Source organism: Equus asinus, chromosome 2, assembly GCF_041296235.1.
Source record: "Equus asinus isolate D_3611 breed Donkey chromosome 2, EquAss-T2T_v2, whole genome shotgun sequence".
NCBI lineage: Eukaryota > Metazoa > Chordata > Mammalia > Perissodactyla > Equidae > Equus > Equus asinus.
This window is the reverse complement of record NC_091791.1, coordinates 90,015,220-90,038,249: the sequence shown is the minus strand read 5'-3', so window position 1 is coordinate 90,038,249 and position 23,030 is coordinate 90,015,220. Positions and strand designations below refer to the sequence as shown.

General features: G+C 60.1%; 2 protein-coding genes across 2 annotated transcripts; one reads left to right on the top strand and one right to left on the bottom strand.

Annotated features, from left to right (window-relative positions):
* Positions 1-1,125: 1,125 nt before the first annotated feature.
* MMRN2 (multimerin 2) lies at positions 1,126-17,384 on the bottom strand. Its single transcript, XM_044759822.2, has 7 exons — positions 17,130-17,384; positions 8,323-8,451; positions 8,126-8,232; positions 7,944-8,024; positions 7,044-7,208; positions 5,161-6,879; positions 1,126-2,318 (listed from the first exon to the last, which is right to left on the bottom strand). Exons 1-7 carry the CDS (start codon positions 17,291-17,293, stop codon positions 1,933-1,935), a joined length of 2,751 nt encoding a protein of 916 aa, XP_044615757.2. The 5' UTR covers positions 17,294-17,384; the 3' UTR covers positions 1,126-1,932.
* A 514-nt stretch (positions 17,385-17,898) lies between these two features.
* Positions 17,899-22,830, top strand: SNCG (synuclein gamma). The gene is made up of 5 exons (XM_014841513.3): positions 17,899-18,541; positions 19,373-19,414; positions 19,686-19,813; positions 22,234-22,305; positions 22,547-22,830. The coding sequence occupies exons 1-5, from the start codon at positions 18,421-18,423 to the stop codon at positions 22,565-22,567; spliced, it is 384 nt and encodes a 127-aa protein (XP_014696999.1). The 5' UTR covers positions 17,899-18,420; the 3' UTR covers positions 22,568-22,830.
* Positions 22,831-23,030: the final 200 nt, after the last annotated feature.

The following is a 23,030-nucleotide window of genomic DNA, read 5'->3' as shown; positions in this document are numbered from 1 at the left end:
TCGTCTAGTTCTCATCCCAGAAACTTCTCAGGAGTGACTCGTCCATGCTGCTGGCAGAGTCTACACTCAGCTCTTCCATTTAAACCTTCCTGTTGGAGGGGCCGGCCTTGTTGGGGCTGGAGGACAGGGACCCCCTGTGGGGGAGAGCCCCTGTGCTCTGCTTCTTTTGTGCAGTAAGTTCCAGCAAAAATCGTAAATAGTAAGACGGCATTACCCTCGTGTTCCACTTAGTCCTCAGCACAGCCGGCCCAGGAATAGCAAGATCGAGCAGAAAGAGGACAGCGTGGGCTTTTCCAGCAGCGAGAGTGACCTGGCGCTGGCCTTCCAGTCTTGGGTCAGCGGTGGCACAGATTCATCATGCTTTGGGTCGGGATTGGTCTTGGCAGCTGAGAGCTGTGCTGGGCCAGGGGCCCTGGCCAGACTGAAGGGCAGGTTGGCAAGAGTCGACCATGTGGTCGAGATGATAAAATACCAGGATACTTCGTGAGAGCTGGTCCACTAACCACCTCATTCTACAGATGGAAAAAGTCAGGTTGTCATTCACCCTGAGGTCAAACGTCAGTGGCAGAGTGGCCTGACACACTGTCCTTTCAACACTGATGCTTGAGCACGTTGAGCACGCCAAGCTTAGTGGGAAATCAGTTCTGAGGGACAATTACTTGAATTAATGACCCCTAGAAAACCATGAGAAGGACTGGGAACCTTGTGAACCCTGACAGCCAGCTCCCGTCCTTGTTCAGGGCCCAGTCCAGTCTGATTTCCTTATGGAAAAGAGTATGTTCCACAAATATTGAATGCCTACTGCCAAAATCAAAACATTTTCTGGCAGCTGATGACGGCTTTCTCAAGCCTGTTCGCTCGAGGATCTGCAGCTTTTCAAAAACCATGTATGTCTTGGTGTTATGGGAGTAATTGCAACACGAGCTGTACAGTCTGGTCAGATAGTCATGTCACTGCCCACTGTGAAGGCCTCCACGTGTTGTATGTAGAAGTAACTAAAACTGTGAAGTCAAATATGGCCTGAAATCATGAAAGTCACATTTATCCCAAATAGTTTCATTTTGTCCCATATTTCTACCTACTTCACCAAATCTTTCTGCTCTCCATGAGTAAACCAGACAGAGGTTCGAAGGGCATCACTTTATTCCCAAGTTGATACCTGAGGGGGATGTTGACAGTCGTGCCTCCCTGCCCCCCTCAGCTCCCTTCCTGGTCAGAGATGCTAACGAGAATTAGGGTGGTCACGAGCCACGGAGGAAGGAAACAAGATGAAGGCTGCATACATTTTAGTTGGTGTTTGGCATTTCTTGGCAAGAAGAAAAAGAAGTGAAATGAAAATTACAGGTAAATTCAAGGGAGGACTAAAACTAAGCCAAAGGCACTAATGGTGCTTCCCTTGGTTACCTCAGCCAGGCCTTTATGTCCATTTCCGACCGACAGAGAGCGAACAGGCTGCTTTTCTCCCACTGCCCCGTAGTGAGTGTAGACTGGTTTCCAATATCATCCAAAATCCATTTTAAACATATGCCTCCCAGGAAAAAAAATGGTTTTCGAGTGTAAGATTAGGGAGAAAGGTTTAAAGTGTACGGATGTTCCCAACCACAAGAGGAGCAAAACAGCAAAGAAGCTGTGGAAGACGGTGGGGCAGAGAGCTGGAATCCCAGCCGTCTGCCTCAGGAGGCGCGAAGCCGACGTTCACGCCTCCCGGGGCCAGGTCCTGCCCAGAGAGGAGCATCCCAGTCCTGCTCATCATTGAGAAGTAGCCAACCCAATGCGTCTAGAGGGAGGCCACCTATACCACACTGTCTTTGCAGAAGATTTCCAGGGACAAGCTGGACCAACTGCATGGGCTCCAGACCAACCCTGGCCAGAGTCCCAGGCCCAGGAGAGCCGGGCGAGTCCACGATGTCTGGTCAGAGCTGTGCCGAGAGTTCAGGTCTTGAACATCAGGAAACCCCCAAATGCAGTGCCCGACGGGCTTCTCTTTATTACCGATCCTTGGGTTACCTCGAACCACACTCTCTCACCCTTCTGCAGCTCGGCCATAGCGAAGGTCGTGGCCGTGCCCCCGTCCCTCTGCTCCGCGCTGGTACAGACAGGGGTCCGATGGTGGCCTCCAAACACCAGCTGCCCGGCGCCTGGCCCTGGGCCAAATTCAATGCTCACGGCAAAGAAGTAGACCCCACGCTCAGGGGCCCGGAAGTAGCCGTGTTCAGCGAAGTAGCTGCCGCCAGTGTTGACGTAAGTGGCGTTGAACTTCACTGTCTGCAGGGCAGCAGTCCCTTCTGAAAGGCTGGCGTAGAAGGCCACAGGGGAGCCTGGAACACAGGGGGAAGGGGCTCAGTGACTCAGTTCCTCACCCAACTAACAGAAATAGGTCACGATTTCCGGGTAACCTAGATCTTCCCAGGGGCCACGTATCCCAGGGGGGTGGGAGGGATCGGCCAAGTCTGAGTATTTCACTAACTGAGAGAAGGGAAAATACAAGTCTTTGGTCCCTACTGGTGTACATTTTAAAGCTCTTTCTGGTTCGATCCCTTTTCCTACCAGCATCCTTGAGAGAGAAGCACCCCTGACCGAGGAACCTTTGAGTCTTGAGTGCTTCACTGGTTGTCTAAGGCTGCGTGGCTATTAAGTGGCAGGCTGGACTGGAACCCAGGTCTCTGACTCCCGGACTGCTGCCACCTGCTAGGGATCTTGAGATGTCCCAGGGAAACAGAAAGTACTACCTATCCTCAAGGTCACAATGCTAACACTGGTGAGAGAAGGAAGGAATGGTGCAGGGTGGTTCCTCCGAGATGCTGGGCACAGGACCTTACGAGAGAGAAGGAAAGAGCAGGTGGGACTGGGGTGGGACCGGGGAAGAAAAATCCTTTCAAGCTGGTCATCTTAAATGTTTTCAAAATGTTGCACAGAGCCCTGGGATGACAGATGGGGAAACTGAGGCCCAGACAGGGAAAGCTTGCTCCATATGAAAATTAATTACCAAACTGGGGGCTGTCCTCGGAGCTCCTGATTCCTGGTGCTCTTCCCACTTGGAGAAGCACCTCGGCCAGCCTTTGGAGGGTAAGTAAGACGGAGGGAACACAGGCGTGGGGCCCAGCAGCCCACACGCAGACATGGAGCCATAGGAAGCGCGCCATGTGTGGAGGGCGAAGGTACAGCAAGGAAGGAGCCAACCGAGCGGCCAGGGCCAGGAGATAGGACAGGGAGGGTGAGTCCCACCGGGGTTCCGGCCATGACACTGGCCTTGAGACCAAGCTCCCCAGTTCTCAGGGGATGAAACAAAGGTGTACAGGAGGGACCATCTGCATAGCAATTAGTGACTTAGCCCCCAGAACCAGAGCCGCAGCGCTTTGGCTCTCGGTCCAGCAATAGCCTTGTGAATGACAAAGTTTTGGTCTTCTCTAGTTCTGGAAGGTTTTCTGAGAATTACTTCATAAGAGCTTTCCCGTTTGTTTGAGACTGTCACAAGGAAGGTGCGCTGCTGGCTCTGCAGTTCCCCAAGCACCCAGGAGGGGGCGCGCTCGCCCTGCCGAAGGAAGGCCGGCCTCGGGCGCCCTCTGCTGGCGGCCGGCCCCGCCTGCACCGAGGGCACGCCTGCCTGCAGCTTGGGGTTCGGCTTTGCAAGGAGACCCCCCCACCCTGCCAGGCAGCGGGGGGACCCCACCCCCAGGAGGCGAAGTGTTGTGCCTCAGCTTTGCCAGCAGGCAGACTGAGAGTGGGCTTCCCTGCAGGGCACGAATTCAAGCCCTGAGGCCTTTCTGCAAGACAAATAAAGGGGAATTTTTATTTGTAATTTTAAGGAAAAAATTTCTTTGAGACAACAAAGTATTGCAGTGGTAAACTCAGGGACCTAAACCATCCAGCAGGGGGCCTTGCCCCACTCACACGAGGAAAGAAGAACGCAGAGTCAGTGTCAGTGGACACAGCCCCCGCCCTGAAAACAGTCACTGGTTTCTCCCAAAGTGTGTTCGTCTTCCCAGCAGCCATCCATGCAGGTTCGCCCCCGGGCAGAGGGAGAAACTGAGACAAGCGAGTGGTGCAAGAGAGCGGGCTCTGTCCACTGCCCCGGGAGGCACAGGCCTCGGGGCCATAATGGAGGCTCCGCGGGAGTGGGGCAGGCCAGGGAGGAAGCTTCAGCAAGGCGCAGACTTCCCTCCTATGTGGGTACACCAGGGTCCAGATGGCCCAGATGGTGACCTTGTACTTAGCCCCACGGCCGGGCGAGGAGGTGGCCAGCATCCCTGGCAGGGAGAGTCCGTGGAAGCAAGGGCCTAGGGGTCCCCTCTGCAGGGCCACACTCAGGGAGAGGACGGGAAGGCTGGCTGCACATCACTTCAGCCTCAGAGCCAGCTTCCCAGGCGCGGTCCCCAGGGCTCTGCAGAGACCAGGCATCGAGGGCCCTTCCCAAGGGAAGAGCCAGCACCCTGAAGACAGCCTCACCGGGTTGAGGTCCTCTGTGCCGCTCACTAGCTGTGCGAGCAGGACACCTGCCCTGACTGAGCCTCTGTTTCGGATGAGGTGGCAGTGACAATGCATCGTGGAGCTGTTGTCACGATCCAACATGGCAAAGCCCAAGAAGGGTATCGCCGGGGACCAGGTACGGAGCAGCAAGACGGGTCAACTATGTTAGCAGAGAGAATGAGCGCCCATCAGGGCCCAAGGCCTTGCCCTGTATTCACCTCTTGGAGGGTGCTGCCCACCCATGGCAGGTGACACCAGCCCCTCTGCACACACTCACTTGCACATAGGGGAAGCTGGTTAAAGACACATGCGGGGGTGAAGTGGGGTGCCGGGAAGAGGGGAGATGGAGCCATTTGCAGGTGTGGCATGGACGCCAGGGAAGCAAGCCGCCGGCTCTCTGGTTAGAGTGGCAGGCAGCCGGGGCGCACGTGGGAGCCTCGGCCGCTTACATGGAGGGGCGTTGCCTGCTCCTGACCGTTGGTTCTTGTGACTTCTATCTCCTTACACTCCAGTTTGCTTAAGAGGCCCCTGGCCCCGAATGGAAGGAAGGTGGGTCAAGGGCCAGGCCGGCCCTGAGGAGTCCTGACTGGTGCATCCTGTTTTCTTTCCCCTGCGGCCCCTCTGGGGTAGAAGAGCTGCTTGCAGACAGCCCCGTCCTTGCCTGGCCTGGTCCCCCTGTGCCCAGGAACTCACCTGCCTCCCAGAGCACCGGCCCTTGGACCTGCGCATCCGCTTGCTTCCTGTCCCTCCTCCGGGAAGCTTCCAGACCTTTCCGCTGCTTCTTCTCTTTCCTGCTCAGCATGGCCTGCAGCTTCCCCAGGTCCAGGCTGACGTTGGCCGCCACAAGCCCCTGGAAGTTCCCGAAGAGGCTGTGGAAGAGCCGCTCGTGCTGCTCCAAGCCGCGCTCCGTGGCGGCCAGCGCGCCCTGCAGGCCCTCCACCGAGCCGTTGAGGGAGGCGGCCCACGAGGCCTCGCAGCAGCGCGCCGCCTGCTGCACCGCCGGGCCCAGACGCTGCAGCTCCCGCGCCAGCTCCGCGGCCTCGCCGGGCTCCGGGCGCCGCGCCGCCTGCTCCAGGGCGTCCACCCGCGCGGCCAGCGCGTCCCAGCCGAGCGCCTGCTCCTGCAGCCCGCTGGCGGCGTCCCGCAGGCCAACGCGGATCTGCTCGTAGCTCAGCGGCAGCGGCCCCGGCGCCGCCTCGGACATCTCCTCCAGCGCCTCCTCCCCGAAGAGGGCGGCCAGCACGGCCTCGTGCCGCAGCGCGTCTTCCAGCAGGGCCGCGAAGGAGCCGTGCAGCCGGCCCAGCTCGCCGCGCATCTCCGCCTCGGCGGCCCGCAGCGCGCTCGCCTCGCCGCCCAGCGTCCGCAGCTGGCTCCGCAGCCGCGCCGCGTCCGCCCGCGCGCGCTCCGCCTCCTCCCGCTGCTCCTCCTGCGCCCGCGACACGGCCGCCACCGCGCTGCTCAGCGCCTCCAGCGACGAGCCGTCCAGCCGCCGCCGCTCGTCCAGGCTCACCTGCGTCTCCTCCAGGGCCCGCGTGGTGTCCCTCTGGCCTTCCCGGATCACGTCCAGGTCGAAGGAGAGCTTCTGGCAGTTGCAGTCGCGGACGTACTTGATGAGGTCGGCGTGGCCGCCCTGCAGGTGCTGGAGGGTGAGGTTGAGCTCCAGGAGCTGCCGCTCCATCTCCTCTTTGTTCTCCTCCATGATCAGCGACCTCTCCATCAGGATCACGCGCAGCTCGCGCAGCGCCGTGTGGTTCACCTGCAGCTCCTCCACCTGCCGCTCCACCTTGCTGATCTGATCGAAGGTCTCGTCGGATTCCGAGTACAGCTCCTTGATCTCATCCACGTGCCGGGCCAGCGTCGCCCGCATATCGGCCAGGGTGCTTTGTAACTCCTCTTCCCTGCGTCCAGCTGCCACGTGCAGCGCCGAGAGGTTTCTCTGCAGCTGGCCCAGCCTGGCCTGCAGGCTCTCGGGCTCCGGCCTCGCCCCTGCCCCTGCAGCTGCCACCACCAGGCTGCCATTGGCCCCCAGGGACTCCTGGGCCTTAAGGAGCCTCTTCACCTTAGTGTCCACATCGGCCTGGACCTCGGAGAGGGAGTGCTGCAGGGACTGGTGCTGGGCGTGCAGGCGGTCCTCCACGTCCAGCCGCAGCTGGGCCACCCTCTGGGCATTCTCCTGGACCTTGGTCTCAAATTTGGCCCCAAGCTCTTGGAAGTCAGCCCTGGCCACAGCGCTCTCCTGGACCCTCTTGATGGCCTGGCGGTTGGCCTCCACATCCAGAGATAGGTTTCTGATGGCCTGGGACAGGCTGTGCAGGCTTTGGTTCAGGCTCCTCCAGACGGGGCTGAAATGCACTTGCAGGAAGGCATCAATGTGAGACGGCAGCACGTGCTCCAGGGATGTGCCAGAAAACTCTGCAACAGACACGCATTTTTACACTTGCCTTGCAAGAGCAGCCACCCCTCCTGAGGCAGGGACCAGAGGGGGTCCTCTGAGGTCGGGGCCTTCCTGCCTCCCCTCTCACTCATCCCCGGGGATGTGACCAGGCTCTTGCTCAGCCCCTGAGTCTGCCACTCACCAAGCTCCGTTTGATTGGCCTCAGTCGTTGCTGCTGTGAAGTTGCCTTCCAAGGACTTCCACGGGCCAGGAAGGCTGTCCGCCACCTCGTGAATGTCATTCTGGAGATCTCCCAGCAGGCCTTCCTGCTCCACCACGGTGTTGCTGATCTCTGCTGCAGGGGCGCCTAGAAGACACAGAAAGATGAGTGTCATGGGCTCACTCCTCTGGGCTGGGCAGACGGCGAGATACAGAGAGGGAGATTCCGGGGTTGGGGGCAAGGAGGTGTGTGCTGAGGTCCTCTGAGCAGGAGCTGAGGAGCCCTTAGCCCCAAGAGGGCAAATACATGGCAAGGGAGCCCGCCCTGCCCCCAGCACCCACAGCAGACATGACTAATCGATCAGAGCATACTTTCCAGGGACTGGCCTCTCAGCATGGTTCTAGGCAGCCCTTGTCGATGGACAGGATTCACCAAGTGATGAAACTCATTCACCAGCCCAGCCTCGGCCCAGCCTTGAAATGCTCCACACATGGGGTCTCTTAGCGCTTCTCCTGTGCTGACCCAACAGCAGGGACAGCATGACTTCCTGGCCCTAGTCAAGGGAGGTGTGGGAAGGCTTCTTCCAGGCCATGAGAGCTTGTGCAGTTCAAAGGGCAAAGGAGGTGCCGTCTGAAGCCATCCTTCCAGAAAGTGGGGTCGAGGGAAAAGGTGTATGTGCTTAGGCAGCAGCCAGGTGACTGAGGACCCTGTGAACTGGCCTGGGGCAGGAGGGCGGGGGTAGGGTGACACAGGGCTACCGAGGGGACCCTGCTGATTTGAGGGGTAAAGTTTCCAGAGATGGCACTGCCCTACGGGAGGAGAATGGGCCTGGGCACGTGGGTTCTTTCTGCTCTACCTGCATCTTCCAGGAAAGCAACATACCAGGTTCCAAGCCGTGTGGGTTGTCCCAAGGCTCCTGGAGGCCGTCACCTGGGTCTGCAGGCTCAGGGACCCCAGTAGGATCTGCAGAGAGGAGGCATCAGATGTTGACCCCGGAGGTCAGAGGAGCTGCATGACCTCTGGGGTCAGCGGTTGAAGGGGGAGGGGGCCACAGGGAGCCCTACCGTGGTGCTGGCAGTCGGGACCTGCAAAGCCCGGGCAGCACCTCCATTCCGTGGAGACCAGCACCTTCTGCTTGACCTGGTACAGCGGCTTGTGGGCCACACGGTACCTGGGGGGAGAGAGCCAGGTCAGCGACTCCAGGGTGAGCCAGCTCAGGGTCGCCAAAGGGCCCGCCCCGCCCTGCCCCGCCCCCACTCACATGACTTTGACTCTCTGGCAGTCCGGAGCCCCCTGTGGACATGGCTGCTGTGAGTGGACAAGGAATTTCTCTGTTTTGCAAGCGGCTATGAAGGTGACCAGCCTGGACTTCTGGTAGGAGCACCAGTTACTGGAAAAAACGAACCAGAGGACAGGGCTGCTGAGCCATGCCCAGGCCCCCACGACCCTTCCTTGAGGTCAACAGCAGGTGCTAGTGCAGAGCACCTGCCCCACCCAGTGCAGTGGATTCTGGAATCCATTAGCCTGAGAGGGAGTGTTCTGCATTATTCATCCCTGACGCCACAGCAAATCTCCACAAACCCCACCTGCAAGACACCCGCACCACTGCCTTCCAGAAACCGGCCCCTGCTGGGGGGGAGGGGGACACAGAGAGGCTGAGCAGCACCCCCAACATCACACAGCCAAATCACTGGCTCTCCTGGTGCCAGGGAGGCCACATGGGGCTGCTGGGCTGGGGAGTCCTGGGTTTGAATCCTTCGCAATTTCTGGCTGCGTGACCTTGAGCGGGCACTTAGGGAATTCTGCTTCCCCGTTCATCCGATGGGGATCCTAATACCCTTCTCCATGGCGGAGGAGTATCGAGCGCCTGGCCCTGACACGTGCTCAGTGAATGCCACTGCCCTGCCCCAGGACCACTCACATCTCTCCTCAGCAGAGGGCCTGCCGCAGGGAGGGCACCCACCTCCTGGCCGTGCCCCATCATGGCCATTACAGAAATGGACATTCAGACAGTTGGGGACGGCAGCCGGGCCAGGCAGTCCCTTCTCTGGGAAGGGCCACCCACACCGGTCCTGCTGGGTGGTTTGCACTCAGCATCCTGAACGCCTGGGAGGCAGCCCCTCCATCCGTGACCTTCTGCGGGGGGGTGGGGGGGGGTGCCGCGGGTCCTGGAGCGGGAAGTGTTCATGGGGATGGCGCCCCAGTCACGACAGGTGGCGGGCTGGAGGGGCACAGGAGAAGGGGTGGGAGGGCCCTTCCTCTGGCAGTCAGTGCCCAGAGCAGAGCTCCCCAGAGCTGCAAGTGCAGCGACCTCCACGCTTGGCCAGCTCGGCACGTCCTGGGGGCGCCGCGCTGCGCCCAAGGCCAGCAGCACTCAGTCAGACACGGAGGGACCAACCTGCCCTTCAGGGACCCTGGGAGAGCAGGCGATCTGGGCTGGTGTGGCAGCTTAGGCCCCGGGAGACCTGCAGGAGGAGGTGACAACTTGGCACCAGGAGCTGTGACCAAGGTGTGTGGCCCCACTGAGGTGCAGAGGGTGGGGGTGGGAAAGGGGCTGCAGAGGTAAAGAGAAGCCTCGAGTGCCAGCTGAGGAGCTGGACTGTGACCTGGAGGCATGGGAAATCATGGTGGGGGGCGGTTAAGCAGGGAAGTGACAGGAAAGAGCCACCCTGGTTCCTGGGGGCAGATGGGACAGGAGAGGCAAGAGCTAGGTGGCAGGGGTCTGGGTGGGAGATGCTGGCAGCTTGTCCTGGATGAGGACGGTGGAGATGGAGAGAGATGGCCGCATGCGTGAGTATATATCAGGAGGCAGTCTCGGGGGTCTTGGAGATGGAGTGGCTCTCGGGGCTGGGATTTTATTCTCTGGAGCGGATCTCTATCCTGGGGGCCATCAGACCCCATCACACAGGGATACTGCTGGGGAGGACAGAGGCAAGCACTGAGAGGGATGGAGTGACCATATCTGTTTTGAGGGCTCAGCCCCCGAGTCTGCTTTCCCACTTGGCCCCCGGAAGCCTGGCAGCCAGGCTTTACCCTCACAACAGCAGACTGAAAAAGCTTATCAGGACAATGACCCCACTCAGGAGCAACAACCTGAAGACACAGTCAGCAGGGCTTCCCCCAGTGAAACAGCCCAGGGAACCGCCTATGACAAACAGGTCAGAAAGCCCCATCCAGACACCGGCTTCTAGACAGCTTCTCAGTCTCCAGCCTTGAGTGGGAGACATCCAAGGATGCACCCTGAGGAGAATCTTTATTACAAAAGAGGGAGGTCAAGATGTGGATGGAAGAAAGTCAACTTGGAGAAAACCAAGATTGTGCAGGGAGAAGAGTACGTCTCCCAAATTTGCATCAATAGCCCCAGATTGATAAGACAAGTTACTGCATCCAAGAAACAAAGAACAGGAAACTATTTAAAAAAAATGGGAGAAGGACATTCAGAGAATGACAACAAAAACACGTTGGAAATTAAAAATATAATGGTAGAAATGCAAAAGAAATTTAAGAGAAATGTTAGAGGGTAAAGTTAAAGAAACTCCTCTCTTAAGAAGAGCAAAGAGAGGGGCCGGCCTGGTGGCGCAGCGGTTAAGTTCTCACGTTCTGCTTCTCAGTGGCCCGGGGTTTAGCAGTTCGGATCCCGGGTCCGGACATGGCACTGCTTGGCAAGCCATGCTGTGGTAGGCGTCCCACATATCAAGTAGAGGAAGATGGGCATGGATGTTAGCCCTGGGCCAGTCTTCCCCAGCAAAAAGAGGAGGATTGGCAGTAGTTAGCTCAGGGCTAATCTTCTCAAAAAAAAAAAAAAAAAAGAGCAAAGAGAGAGATGGAAAATAGGAGAGAAAAGCTGAGAAAAATAGAGGGCCAGTGTTGGAAATTCAACATCCAAACAATAGGAGTTCCAGAAGAGAACAGAGGGAGGAAGTCATTGATAGAGAAAATCAAACCAATATTCCAGAAGTGGACTTGAATTTTCAAATTCAAAGGGCCCACCAATTATCCACAAGATGAAGAAAATAAACTCAGCTTAAAGCGCATTGTCATGAAATTTTAGAACTCCAGGAATGAAGATGACCTTACACTTTCCAGAGAGAAAAATCAAGCCACACACCACTCTCGATAGCGATACTAGAAACTATAACACAGTGGAGAAGTGCCTTCAAGATACTGAAGGAAAATTATTTCCAATTGAGAATCTGACACCCAGCCTAACTACCAGCCCATGTAGGGAGAGCAGAATAAAGACATTTTCAACAAGCCAGCTTTCAAAACCTTTCCCTGCCCAGAACCCCTCGGCAGGGAGCTGCTGGAGCAGACTTGGCAATCTTGCCCTCAAATCTTCACATCAAAACCATCCCACGGCACTTTAAAAATAGGAGCCTCTGGGCCCCACCCCAGGCCAGTTAAAGGAGAGCTTCTGGGGTGGGGCCTGGGCATCAGCACTTAAGGCTCTGTGAGTCATTCTAAGGCACAGCCCAGGGCTGAGTACCACTAGGCCAGCAGTGCTCCCCAGCACAAGAGAGGACACCAAGAAAGAGGACAGTGTGGCGTCAGGAAACGGGAGTTCCAGCTGGGAGGGGAGGTGAAGGGAGGCCCCAGGAGGATGGTGAAGAGAGACCCCAGGACAACGATGGGCAGTGGGTGAGGGGCCACAGTCCAGACCGAGGGACAGCTGGAAGCTCAGAGAGGCGTCTCCAAGAAGACACAGGTGGTCAAACACCTGAGGCAAATGAGAGTTGAGAGCAGATGTGGACCATGGGCCGAGAGTCCGGAATTGAGTGGTGACAAAGACAGAAAACTAAGAAAAAGGAAACAAAGATGAAGATAATTGTTTACTCCGGGGAAAACCAAAAGTGCACAGGGGGAAGAAAAGGATTTATAGTTTTTTTCAAGTCTCAACTCTAAGTAGCAAGCATAGTCGCATGAATGTACTCAAAATGACAATGTGGGAGAATGATGGATGGGAAGGGCATGTGTGTGCGTGCGTGTTGGAATGACAGCTGAGTCATAGACAAAGCTGCTTCCCAAGAAGTAGCAATAGAAGCATGTTATCCAGAGATACAGAGGTAAATGCCCAAAGCATCACCGAGAGTTGAAAGTCATTGCCTTTGGGGACCAGAGGGGGCTGGGGCTTCTGATTGTCTCAACAAACCTTACAGAACTGGTCCACTCTAACCCAGGGGTTAGCAAAGTTTTTCTGTAAAGGGACAGACACATAGAAAATACTTTATACAAGACCAACTACATAATTTGTGGGGCTCAGTGCAAATGAAAATATAGGGCAAGAGTGGAGATTAAGCCAAGTGCAGGGCCCTTCTTAGTGCCGGGCCCTGTGACACCACTCAGGTCACATGCCCATGAAGCTGGCCCTGATTTTAGGTTTTCCAGGACATATGGACTCTGTGGCATTTACTCGACTCTGCCGTTGTAGCAGGAAAGCGGTCCCTGACGATATGTAAATAAATGAGCCAGACCGTGTTCCAATAAAACTTTATTTACAAAAACAGGTCGGGGGCCACATTTGGCCCACCGACCACAGTCTTCTGAGCTCTGCCTATGGGACTGTGTAACGAATAAAAATGAAACTTCAAAATAAAATAATTTCCACCTGGAAGAGAAAATGCAGGTGAACAGGTAAAAACATTTTGGAACACATTTGGAACACCGAGGAAGGAGTTTCTCATCCAGCTCTCAAGACCGACTCTAAAGCCAAGTAATGAAAACAGTAGGGTACTGGCTCAGGATCTGAGAAACCAGCCAGCGTGGGGCAGAGCCCAGCAAGGGACCCAGGAGTCCCGAAGGACTAGTAAATGGCAAAAAGGAGGCACACCAAAATCGGGACAGAAGCAAAGAATGTTCATGGTGGTCTGTGAAATGTGCTGGGCCCACAGCTCAGGCGCCCTGGGGGAGACGGCGGCCTGCACAGACTGTTCCAAGGACTGGAAAATGTGCCCCACCCCGCCCCGGCCCTGGGCCCCCTGGAAATTCCTGGAACACGGGCTCAATTCTAGGGAAAAGTATTTCTCGCAACCAGTGGTTCTCAGTAGGGGAGAGGGGATGTGCCCTGGAGACTCGGAGTGTGGGGGTGCTCCTGGCATCTAGTGGGTGGAGGCCGTGCTGCCAACACCCTACAAAGCCCGGGACAGCCCCCTCCCCCTGAAGAATCAGCCAGTTGTGCCGAGGTTGAGAAACACGGGCTCCAGACAAAGCTCCACTCCTCGCACAGCCTCTGATCCGCTGTGGAGGGCCCAGCCGGCCTGCGCACCGGGTCTGGTCCAGCCTGCCAGGGAGTGACCAGGACTTTCCATCTCGAGCTCCTGGAGCCGGAAGCGGTGCTGCCCACCCTTCCTACCCAGGAACTTTCTCTCCTGACCTGCCCAACCGAACTCCTGGCTCCGGCAGCCACTATTCTCCCTGCCCACGCTCCCCTTCCCTTGGCAGCCCCGTCCCCTTGGCACAGTACAGGCTGCTGGCCCAGAAGCCCTGGGAACATTCCTGACCTTTGCTTTGGTTTCCTCCAGCTCTTGGCAGCTTCTTGCTGGCCCTCGGCGCCCCCAGCCCAGCTCACTCAAGCGCCCCATTGTTCTGCCTGCCTCCTGGTCTCAGGCCTCCTCCCTCTCTGCGCCCTCACTTGGGAAGCGGTGCTGGGTGCCCTCATCTTCCAGTGGTCCGCAGAGGGGCAGTTGCCGGCCTAGAAATGAGTGCGGGGGTCCTCCAGCCTGGTTTGGGCCAGCCCTGGGCCTCTGACATGGCCCAGACCTGATGTCCCACCCCAGGCAGGAAGGAATCGGCCCACCCCTTGGAGCTTCTAGGTGGAAGCTGGACAGCCGGGCTCTCCTCTCCCCTCCTGCTCCCTGGGCTCAGGGTGACCTTGAACAAGGCCCTTCCCCCACTCCTGGAAATGTGGAGAAGATTCCCGCTCTGGGCCCCTCCCTGGGGCAGAGGGAGGGGAAGGGCTGTTAGCCGAGCATCCTGAGTTACCGCCACCCTTGGGACTCCTAAGTGCCTCTTAACCAGCCAGGAAAACCCCCCTCGGACAGCCCCTTACGTCTTCCTAGGGGAGAAGGGCGTGGTCCCGGCATCCGTGCTTTCTAGGCCCTGAATGCAGCCCTGAGTGTGAGCACTCAAGGGGAGAATCTTGCAAAGCTTTGTCTCTGAGCCAGAAGCAGCCTTGGCAGAGGAGCCGGAGGTCCACTCGGTGTCCAGCCCAGAGCCCGGGTTCCCTGAGCGTGACTACAACCAGTGGGGCTCCTCCCTATTCATGCCCAGGACCTGTGCCTCAGAGAGCAGGAACAGGTGCAGGAGATGCAGCCATGGCCCAGAGACCGGTGGCCTGGGCTCCGCCCTGCTCCTGTGTGACCTTCAGCGATATGCATGACTCCTCTGGGCCTTGAGCTCCCAGCTGCAAAAACCACAAACTGCTCCTTGTGGGTGGGTCAGGAGAAGCTGATGCTGGTGGCCGGGGCCAGCTGGGTGTCTGGAAGAGCATCGCCTACACGCCTGCCCTCTTGGGGGAGACAGGACAGAGGACGTCTGGGATCCGCAGCCCTGCAGATGTGGGCCCGGCCTCTGATCCGTCACTTAGGAGCTGTGTGGCCCTGGGTGGCGTTCCCACCCCTCTGAGTCTCACAGCATGTAAAGTGGAGAGAACAGTGTTGCTGTCGCAACAATGTGGAGATGGGGCACCTTGCCTGGGGCTCAGTCCTGCCCGGGAAGCAGGTCTTGGGTTTGAGGAGGCCACATCCCCACCCCCACCCCCACTGAAGCCAGGGAGCAAGGAAGAACCCCCCCCACACACACACACTGCTGGCCCATGGGGCCCTGCCCCCACCAGGTCCCAGGGGACCTGGGAAGCACTCAACCATGCCCCTCCCCCACGCCAGGACCTGACATCGGGCACCAAGTTGTTCTGTTCCCTCTTCTCCTTGCAAAGGGCCTCATCTGGGCCTGCGTGGCCCTGTGGCCCTGGGAGCGGGGGCGAGGGGCAAATGCAGGGCAGGAGGCCTGGCCGCAGAGTCTGCTGGGCCTGTCACTGATGGTGTCGCCCTGCCTGAGCGCCGAGCGCCTGTCCCCCTCTCCCTCCCCCGTTGCAGGGGAGGCCGGCAGCATTTCTGCCTCGCTTTTCCCAGGAGCTCCGGAAGCAATCAGCCCAGGAAGCCACGCAGCGCTTCCTCCCTTTCTCACCGGCCCCTCCGGAGGCGTTGACAACTGGCCACTGGGGACCACAGCTTCTGGGTTGTGGGAAGGAGACCCAGCAGGTGGCAGGGACCCCCTGGAGCCCCTGGGGCCAGGGCTTGGGACACCTGCCGGGGCATTCCTGGGCCAGGGCCCTTGTGCGCACACCTGCTCACACTCTGCACACACTGGGACCACCGGAGAATAGCTGGGCTGCCCCCGAGGGGCAGCCCCTGAGGAGTCCACAGGCCCACCGTCTCTGGGGTAGGGAAGGCCGTCCCTCCCACAGCCAAGAGGGTCTGCTCCCATCATTCCCATCCTCCCTCCCTCTTTCCCCTCCACCTGGGCCCTCATCCTCCCTTTCATGGAAGAAAGCCAGGCAGCCCAGAGATGGGGGCATGGAGCTAATGGCTTTGCAGAGAGAAGGCTTGGTCCTCGGTCCTGAAATCAGAGCTTGGTGACCAGCTACCCCACCAAGAGTCACCCACATCTCCCAGCTCAGAGCAGAATGGGGGTGGGGCAGGAGTGGGGTCTCTCCGGGGTGCATCTTCTCGGCCCACACACCCCCCCCCTTGGCCAGCCCCCCTCCCCGAGCTCCCAGGGCTTCTGGGCCAGCAGGCGGTACTGTGTCAGGTGGGGGGGCTGCCATGGGAGGAGGAGTGTGGGTAGGGAGGACGGTGGCTGCTGAGCCTGTCTTGCTCTTGCCCTCCGCTCTCTCTCTGATCAAATCCACTTTCGGGAAAGTGTCCAACAAACGCATTCACCTTGAAGTGTCAGAGCTTACAGAAGAACCATCCCAGGCAGGGGGCTCTGAAAGCCAGTGAGATGCTGAGTCTCAGACAGATCGGAGAGTCTGGGGGCCGGGGGGTGTAGGGTGGCGCCCTTACCCTCCAAATCCACATAGATGCCCCCAACCAAGTCTGTGGGGCAGTGGGGAGGGGCTGGGGCTGCCTCTGAGTGCCCAGGGACCAGGTCATGAGCTCTGGAGTCAGACTCAGATCCTGGTTCCAGCTCTCCTCAGCTGTGTGACCTTGGACCAGTTGCTCAGCCTCTCTGAGCCTCAGGCTCCTCCTCTGTAACCAGAGCTGTTGGGAGGATGAACCGAGGTCACATTTGGCAAGATGCCAGGTCCAGTACCCGGCACCTGGTGCTCTAACTGTGGGGTACCCTGCGGAGGCACCCGCAGGCCCAGCACTTCATCATCAGGAGGATTCCTGGCCCTGGACAAACGGAACACTGGAAAATAGACCCTGGTCCAGTCGTGAGACAATCCTGCCCATTTCCAGAGGGGCACTGAGGCAGAGCTTGCTCAGGCCGCGGCCTCCTTTTTGTTCTGGAGACAGAGCAAGGCACCGTCCCTGCTCATTGCTCGGCTCTCACGGCCAGGCTGAGGACCCCGCCCCAGTCCCCCGGCACTCAGATCAAAACCCAGTCCCCAGGAGCTGGGGGACAGATGTCCTCAATGGCTTAGGCTGCACCAGCCTCACCAGGGCTCAGCCAACAAAACCGACTCGCTTCGAAAAACAGGAGCCACTGCCAGGCCAGCTGGAAACTTCCAGAACCACAGCCCCTCAGCGCTCCATGCTAGGTGGTTGATGGCAAGAAGTGCTCCCGCCCTGTACAACCCGGAGGTCCATTTCCTGCCACAGGTCAGGCAGGGACTTCCTGTGGTCCTAAGGCTTGGCCCTGGGGTGCCCAGGCTAGGCTGGCTGGGGCTGGCCCCTTGACCAGGAGCCTGGGGCCTGGCACTTGATGCAGCCTCATAGCTGGCCCAGCAGGTCGATAACATTAGCCCATTTCACAGATGGTACGTGAGGCCCAGAGAACCCCTGCTCAGCCTGAGCTAGGAGTCAGGTCCTGCACCATGACCTACCCCAAGGTCCAGGCCCTCCTTACCGTCCGGTGGGGTCCCTGCCGGTGTCCTCAGCCTCTGCCCTCCAGACCCCAGGTGGCCTGGGGCTGCGTGAATCAGAGGACCTGCTACTGAGGGCCTGGGCACAGGCCCCCAGCAGCCCCCAGCTGAGGGGCCCGCCCAGGCACAGCAGCAGCATCAGGATCATGCTGGCGGTGGAGCAGACTCGCCTCTTTGAGTGACTCCAGAAACTGCCAGTGCCGGTGACGCTGTCTTCAAGTTAAGTCTCAGAAGGAAAAGAAAGCACGGGGACAACAAAGAGAGGAAGTGGCCTGGGCCGGCCCACCCGGTGAGCCCCGTCCGGCCCCCTCACCCCCTGTCCGGCCCCCACAGAGGCAGCCAGCAACACAGCCCGGTTCCTGTGCCCTGAGAGGACTAGGGTCAGGGACACTGAGGGTGTGGGAGACACAGGGAGGTGGCCCTACCAAACCCGTCCCCATGGGACTAAGCAGGAGTGCTGAGGTGGGGCTGCAGGAAGCGGTCAGGGCGGCCTCAGGGAACCTGCTGCCCCTCCACGCTGGTGGTCAGGAAGCGGGCCACTGCATGCCTGCTCAGCACTCCCCCAACTGGGCTGTGGGGACAGCAGGGGGTGGAGGCTCAGAGGGGAAAGGAGCTGTCCTGGGGCCACCTGGTGTGTCGCCAGAGGCCAGGGCATGGGGAACCCCTCAGTGCGCCTCTGTCCCAGCTCCTCCCCCTGGCCTTGGGGGAGCCCTCGACGGGGGCATCCATGGTGCTGGCCACCCAGGCCAGTCTGAGAGATTGGCCGCTATTGCCTGACAGGCCCGCGTGGCTCTGACCCCTGCCCTACCACAGACACTGGTAGCAAAGGCGACTCCCCTCTCTGCCCCATCTCTGCCCCAGATGCACACAGACACAACAGCCTCAGGCCCCAGAGCACCAGCGGGGGCCACCCCTGTGGGTGGGCAGGACAGGGAGTGAAAGAGGCAGTGATGGATGAGGATGTGTCCAGACTCCGACAGCCCCTCCTGGGAGGGCGGGGGCAAGAGGGGAGGGTTGAGCCAGCAGGGGCCCAGGGGACCTGGACCCCACTGCCCCACCCTGGGGGAAGGTGAGGGCCAGCCTCGTCCCTCCCTCCCTCCCCACCATCCCCCCTCCAGGCTGGCAGGGCTCCCGCAGGCCGGCCGCTGCATCATCAATATTTCATCGGCCGTCAATAAGAGGCACCAGCAAGGATAGCGGCTGCAGCAGCACTCACGCCAGCTCCAGCCACCGCACGCCCGGAGAGCCAGCCTCCTGTCCCTGCCCGCCACCACTATGGACGTCTTCAAGAAGGGCTTCTCCATCGCCAAGGAGGGCGTGGTGGGCGCTGTGGAGAAGACCAAGCAGGGGGTGACGGAAGCGGCCGAGAAGACCAAGGAGGGTGTCATGTATGTGGGTGAGTTTGGGCGCGGCAGGGCGGTGCGGCTTGGTGCCTGGATCCCAGGGGACCTGGTTACCTTGGGTCTGACCTCGTCCCCCAGCCCCAGGGAGGGGTTTTAGGAGGAGTCGAGGACCTGGCTGCTGAGTAAGGGTCTCCGGGTCCTGGAGCACCCCGTGGTGATGCACACACACACGTAGCCTCCTGCACACACATGAATCTGTTTGGGTCCCCCTCAGGGCCCAGGGGACTCTGGAGCAGGGCAGCAAGGGGTACTCAGCTCTCAGACACACCTGTCTGTGCACCCACAAATGCACCCCGGCGTCCCCCTGCCCTGGCATCACCCACAGGCCCCTCGACTCGGAGAAGAAGCCACACTGAGCCTGGACCCGCTGTGGGCTGAGCAGGCAGGTGCTCGGCAGCCAGGCCACAGGTCCCCACCTGACTCAGGGAAGGGGTGGGGCTGGGGGAAGAGACCCAGACTCAGCGTCCTGTCAGCCCCATGCCCCGCAGCTCGCTCCACAGAGGAGTCTGAGGGGATGACTCAGCTCTCGTGAGCCCTGTCCTGCGGCTGCTTCCAAGGTCCAGGCCACACCCCGTGGGGTCCAGACCCTTCCTCAGGCCCGGCCCCTCTCATCCTCCATCCTGTCCTGTCCACTTCCGATCCATCCACTTCCTCCAGACACAGCAGGAAGTGGCCTTTGAAGGGCCGGGGACCCCCGGATACCATCCTCACCCGCTCCCCGCCCCACAGCTGGTCCAGCTGTTCTGTGGCATGTCTGCCCCCTGACCACTCCCCTCCCAACACCGGGAGGAGCGCCCCGGCTGACGCCTCCGCTTCCTCCCCAGGAACCAAGACCAAGGAGGGTGTTGTGCAGAGCGTGACTTCAGGTGAGGAGCCCCAGGACCAGGGGACCAGGGGGCTGGGACCTCCAGGGACTTCTGCACCCTAACTGGGGTCCCAAGGTGTCCATGGACGGCCCTCCACAACCTGAGGCTAGACCCAGGGCCGGCCACCCCCATCATCGCCAGAGCTCCCCTGGAGTGGGAAAGGGTGCAGCCCAGGCTCTCCGCAGAGCCAGAATTTCCAGCGCCCTGGGAGGGGGCTGCTCTGCCCCGGTGGGGAGGGTTAGGACCCAGGCCAGCCAGAGTCCTCCCGCAGTGGCTGAGAAGACCAAGGAGCAGGCCAACGCCGTGAGCGGGGCCGTGGTCGCCAGCGTCAACACCGTGGCCACCAAGGCCGTGGAGGAGGTGGAGAACGTGGCGCTCACCGCTGGAGTGGTGCGCAAGGTGAGACCCGGCCCCGCCCCGGCTCCATCCTTGCCCCTGGGCCCCAGAGAGAGGAGGAGGCATCGTCACCCCGCTGACCATAAGGAAGAGGAGACTCAGGGGCCGTGGTCTGTGCTGGTTGTTGCCACACCCATTAACGCCTGGAATGCTCACACCCATCCCTGGAAGGCGGGCCGCGGGGGGGGGGGGGGAGGGGGGCTGCTGACCACGCCCTCTTGATGGTGCTCAGCATTTAGGAGATACCGCACTTTGCTAGTGAAGGCAGGGCCCCACGTGGTGACAGGCAGCCTCCCAAGGCAGTAGACACCAGGCCAGAGCTGCCCCGTCACCGCCCTCCCGGGGCCCAGCCTCCCTCCCCGGCCCAGTGGGCTGGCGCCTCCTCCCCGGAGGAGCAGGGAAGCAGCGCCCCCTGGTGAGAGAACAGCAGGAAGGGTTCCGACCCCACCCTCCACCTCCGCCTTCGTGAGCGTGTGCGTGTGCGCTGAGTGTGCACGTGGGCGTGCCTGTGCGCGTTCCGGAGGCAGAGCCCAGCAGCGGTGGGGGGAGGCCGGCCGGGTGAGCCTCCCCAGCCCCCACGACGGAGCAGGCTCGGCCTGAAGCCGTTTACACTTCTTAAGTCATTTAATCAGCTCATCGGCACGAAGTCTCATGAGATAGGGTGTGGAAACAAGGCCCCGAGAGATTAAGTAATGTGCCCGAGGTCCCACTGCTGCTCTGCAGTTCCCAGGGCGGCCTGGCGCGCGAGCACCTGCTCCTAAAGAGTGGGATTCATATGGGGCTGGAGGGAAGGTACAGCCCACTCGGGGCGGCATCTGAGGCAGCCAGCACTGAGAATCCCTGCTCCGGGGAGTGGGTGGGTGGAAGGGTAGGGGCCTCCCTGCCCCTGCTTCTGGGGCAGTATTAGGCGTCTGCTTCCAGGGCTGGTACAGTGTCTCCATGTCCTTGGAGCAGGCAGCTGCTCCCTCTCCCAGTTCCCACCCCTGCCTCTTCCGAGCTGTGTGACCTTAGAAAGCTACTCAACCTCTCTGGGCCTCCATTTCTTCATCTGTAAAGTGTGGGGTGGGGGATCCCTCTCCCTGGGCTGTGCGATGATGCAGGCAAAGGGCCCTCATGAAGCAGTTACACCAGCTCATGGTGAGCACCCAACAAAGGGAGGTGACTATCATCGTCATCATCATCACAATCATCAGTGCTCCTGGGCAGGACCCCCAGCAGATGCCTTCCTCCCTTCCCCACCGCCCAGCACAAGAGGCCCTGGGATAGGGCCAGGCTGGCCCTGGGTCTCTGAGAGGGAGCCCCAGCACTCCTCTCTGACCTTTAGGAGGGCTGGGGAGTGCCCAGAGCCACCCCAGGGGAACATTTCCTGGTGACACCCAAAAACCAGCCCCAGCCGCCCTTCCCTGAACTGTGGAAGAATGCAGCCCCACCCGCCTGTCCAAGCGCTCACACCACTGGCCTCGTGCCTCCCGCCTCTGCGCTGGGCAGCAGGGCCAGGCAGGAGGTCACCTGCCTTTCGCCTGGAGAGCCCGCCCCAACTCTGCTGACACAGTTCGGTCCCCTTTTATGCCCCACAGGGCAGTCCACCAAGGGGCAGGATGGCCCTGTGGTAGCATGTTGGTGGCAGGGCCCTCCAGAGGTAGACAGTGAGACCAGGGTCCAAGCTGATCGCCCAGTCTGGCCCCTGTTCATGACCACCCCGCAGCAGGCCCCCACCTCAGACAAGTGTCTAGCTGGATGCAGGGGGGTAGGAGGAGACAGAAAGTGGGACAGGATTGTATAACCCCTGCTGGCCCTGGCCAGACCAGCTGGAGCCCAGAGCCCATCCAGGAGGCAGGGAGAAGGGAAGAAGGAAGCACACCTGCTACTGGGGAGAGGGATGAGCCTGGAGCAAGCCGGAGCTGATCTCTCAAAACCCCACTGCTTCGAGCTGGATCACTGGCCTCAGGGTTCTCACATGAACAGCGATGACACGCCTCTCCTCCTAGGGCTGTTTAGGGGCTCCCAGGACAAGGGTGTGTGATGTGATTAAGTAACACTGAAGGTGGGGTCAGGCCTAGGGCTTCAGAGGCCACTGCCCACCCCCACCCACCCCACCCACCCCACCAGGCTTCCTCATCGAGGAGGCCCAACCAACGCCTGCCCAGAGACTTGGCATCAGCGTGGGGGGAGGTGAAGCTGGGCTCCGGGGTACATAATACCCCCAGAAGGACTTGGCATCATCAGACGGAGCCCCTGCCGTGGGTCCTTACATGTGGCTCTGTCACCCCCCTCACGTCTCCCTCCCCTGGCCCTCCACGCACAGCACGGTGATGAGGGCCTCTGCTCATCTTTGAGGCCAGGGTGGATGAGGCCCCGGGTGCAGGGCAGCTGGGGGCCCTGCCCCCTCCGCACGGTCCCCCATCACCTTTGCTCCCCAACAGGAGGACCTGGAGCAACCTGCCCCCCCACAGGAGGACAAGGCAGCCAAAGCGGAAGAGGAGGTGGCTGAGGAGGTAGGAGCTGGGCTCCTGGGGAACACCGGGGGTCCGCAGGCAAGCCTCCTTTCCTCCTGGACTCCCAGAGCCCCCAGGAGCCCCTTGACCCTCTGCAGCCCCCTGAGCCTGAGTGTGAGCCTCCCTCACGAATGACCCCTCAGGGCAGAGGGCACGGATGACTCCTGTCCCCACCCGACACAGGGTGGCCACTGAGGGGTGGGAGCCCAGAGCTGTGTGTGAAGGTCACTCTCTCTCCCAGGCCAAGAGTGGGGGAGACTAGATGGCTGTCATCAGCGGTGGAGCCAGAGAAACACCCCTGCCTTGGACGCATCCCCTCCCGCACGAGGAGTGCCCGGCCCTGGAGTGTGACCGGCGGGCTGCCCCTGGTCCCCACGCCCACAACCGGCTGCCCACAGGCCTGTCCTCCTGTGCTGCTGCCACCGTCTTCACCTCCCTCCCCTCCTGCCCTCCACTCCTTCTGACCCACAGATGCTGCTGTGAATTTTTTTTTTTAATGATTCCAAATAAAACTCAAGCCCACGCCCCAGCCCTACCAGCCCCTCCTTCCTCCATGGGCCTCCTTCATGAAGCCCCCTGGGCCCCCCCAGAAACAGGAGCTGGGCCAGCCTGTGGAGGGGTCAGGGAAGCAGGGCCAGGCCACGTACCCTCCAGGGACACCCTGGGTGTTTCTAGAACCTGCTCAGAGCAGACTCTGCCTTCAGGGACGCCCCCACTGTCCCCAG